Source organism: Egretta garzetta, unplaced genomic scaffold (assembly GCF_000687185.1).
Source record: "Egretta garzetta isolate BGI_Z169 unplaced genomic scaffold, ASM68718v1 scaffold140, whole genome shotgun sequence".
In the NCBI taxonomy this organism is placed as follows: Eukaryota; Metazoa; Chordata; class Aves; order Pelecaniformes; family Ardeidae; genus Egretta; species Egretta garzetta.
The window spans coordinates 509,873-512,028 of NW_009258376.1; the positions used below are offsets into that span (position 1 = coordinate 509,873).

At 57.9% G+C, this 2,156-nt stretch overlaps 1 protein-coding gene across 1 annotated transcript in view; it reads left to right on the forward strand.

Moving 5' to 3' along the window:
- LOC118452428 (syntaxin-binding protein 4-like) overlaps positions 1–2,156 on the forward strand; it is a 52,428-nt gene that overhangs the window by 19,248 nt on the left and 31,024 nt on the right. Inside the window, exon 8 of the mRNA XM_035895646.1 lies at positions 1,011–1,085. Within this exon, the coding sequence (XP_035751539.1) occupies positions 1,011–1,085 (75 nt within the window). The remainder of the gene's footprint in view (positions 1–1,010; positions 1,086–2,156) is intronic.

Sequence of the window (2,156 nt, forward strand, 5' to 3'; positions counted from 1 at the left end):
GTCACGAGGATGGAGCCAGACTCTTTGCAGTGGTGTCCAGCGACAGGACAAGGGGCAATGGGCACAAACTGAAACATAAGAGGTTTCAGTTAAATATGAGGAAAAACTTCTTTACTCTGAGGGTGACGGAGCCCTGGCCCAGGCTGCCCAGGGGGGCTGTGGAGTTTCCTTCTCTGGAGATATTCAAAGCCCGCCTGGACTAAGTCCTGTGTAACATGCTCTAGGAGAACCTGCTTTAGCAGAGGGGTGGGACTGGGTGATATCCTGAGGTCCCTTCCAACCCTTGCCATTCTGTGTGATTCTGTGATACCCTTCTTTTAAATACCCCCAGGGATGGGCATTCCCTCTGGACCTGCAACCCAGCCCCTCGTCTCCCTCCCAAGACCATAATTAACTGTTCCAGAGGAGCACCGTGCTTTTGGGGTGCCCCTTTTCCATTAAACGTGGTGCTAGCCCACTGCTGCCTGGCACGTCTGCATGGCGTGCTGAGGCTGGATGGATGCTTGGGAAGCAGCAGATGAGCTCCTCCCGCTCCCAAACCCCCAGAGTGGCTGGGTTTGATGGAGGAGGTCCCAGAGGACATCTCCGCAGCCGCAGGGAAGCCGTCTCCAGCCCCCAGCACGCTGTCCTGACTCCCACGGGGACGCATCTATTTTCAACCAGAAAGTGGTCATCCCCGAGACGGAAACTTCCCAAGGGAGGAGATGTGCTGGGAGGCATCAGCTCACTGCCACGTGCATCTTCTGGGTCTGCTTTGTTACCGGGGACTTCTAATTTAGCACAGAAGGGGGAAAATCAGGCTGCGACTTGGCTGCCCTCCAGCCCTGCTGCCAGAGCATGGGGCTGCTCCACAGGCATCCAGCCAAAAAAAGTCGCTTGCCTGCTGGTGGGGTTTGCCCAGGCCATGGGTCTTTGCCCAGTTTGCGGTGAGCTTTGATCTCATGGCCGGGCGAGCTCGGTGGAGCATCGCTGTGAGCTGGCATTGACACATTCCCATCCTCATCTTGCAGGGCCGTGGACATCCTGAGGACAGCATCAGCCACCAGCCACATGCGCCTTCTTATAGCCCGCGACGACGATGCCAGGTAAGGGGGGGTCATCTCGCGCCGGGAAGGGGGATCGCGGCGCTGCTCAGCACCGTAGCTGGGCTGCCTTTGAGCTAAGCGACCTCAAAGCCCATGGTGAAGACAGAGGTGGCCAAGGGTCTCTGATAACTGTGCACCGGTGGGAATGTGCTGGGGCTGTAATGGGAAGGGGGGCAAAGCTGGTGGCTCCCAGCTGCAGACCTGGCTCCAGCCCAGTCTGTGCCAGGTCCGTGGGGCATCCCGGCATCGAGCTGATTTCTGCAGGTGTTTCCCCAGCAAGGACCAGGGCAGCTCCAGCCTCGCCTGTTGGGTGGCACGGCCCCCTTCAGCTCTGCCGATGGCTTATCACGTCCTGCACAGAGCTTTGGGTGAAGGCACAGAGGGACGGCAGGATCCTCCCTTCCCTTTCCAGTTGGACACATTGAGTTAAGGTCTTCCTTCCCCGGAGGATTCCTCCTTCTCAGGGAGGACGAGCAGTTTCCCCCTGAAACCTCTCCCCTCGTCGCTCCCTGATGAAACCTTGCTTTTTCCTTGGAGGATTCAGAAGGGGAAGGAAAGAGCTTAGTTTTGTGCTGGCTAGATTTAAGCTGTGTGGGACAACGATGGTGTTGTGAGAGAGGGCAGGGTTGTGGAAATGGAGGCACAGGGTTCGTGGTGTCCTTTGCTCGCCTCCCTGGGGAGATCCGGTGCGATGTGCTGGGGCACCCTCTCCCCGTTGAATGGAAACACGGGTCTGGAAGCTTGAGGTGCACCAGGAACCACTGAAATGAGGGTGGGTGTGGGCAGAGTGCGGCCATGGGCAGGCGGGCTGGTGCTGCCGAGGCTTCGCCCGGTGTTTGGGTGGCTGAAGCTCGCCGAGGCGTTTGCCCAACGTACCCGCACCCCGCTCGAGGTGAATGGCTTCATTCCTTATCCATCAGCAGCTGCGGAGCGGTACCGCCTTCGCAGAGCAGTGAGAGTGCTGTAATGACAGGGGTGAGACTAATTTCGACGCAGTAATATTCTAGCAGAAGCATTATTTGCTTTTAATGAGGGACCGCTTCTTGCCTACCTCTATTCCCCTCTTCACGC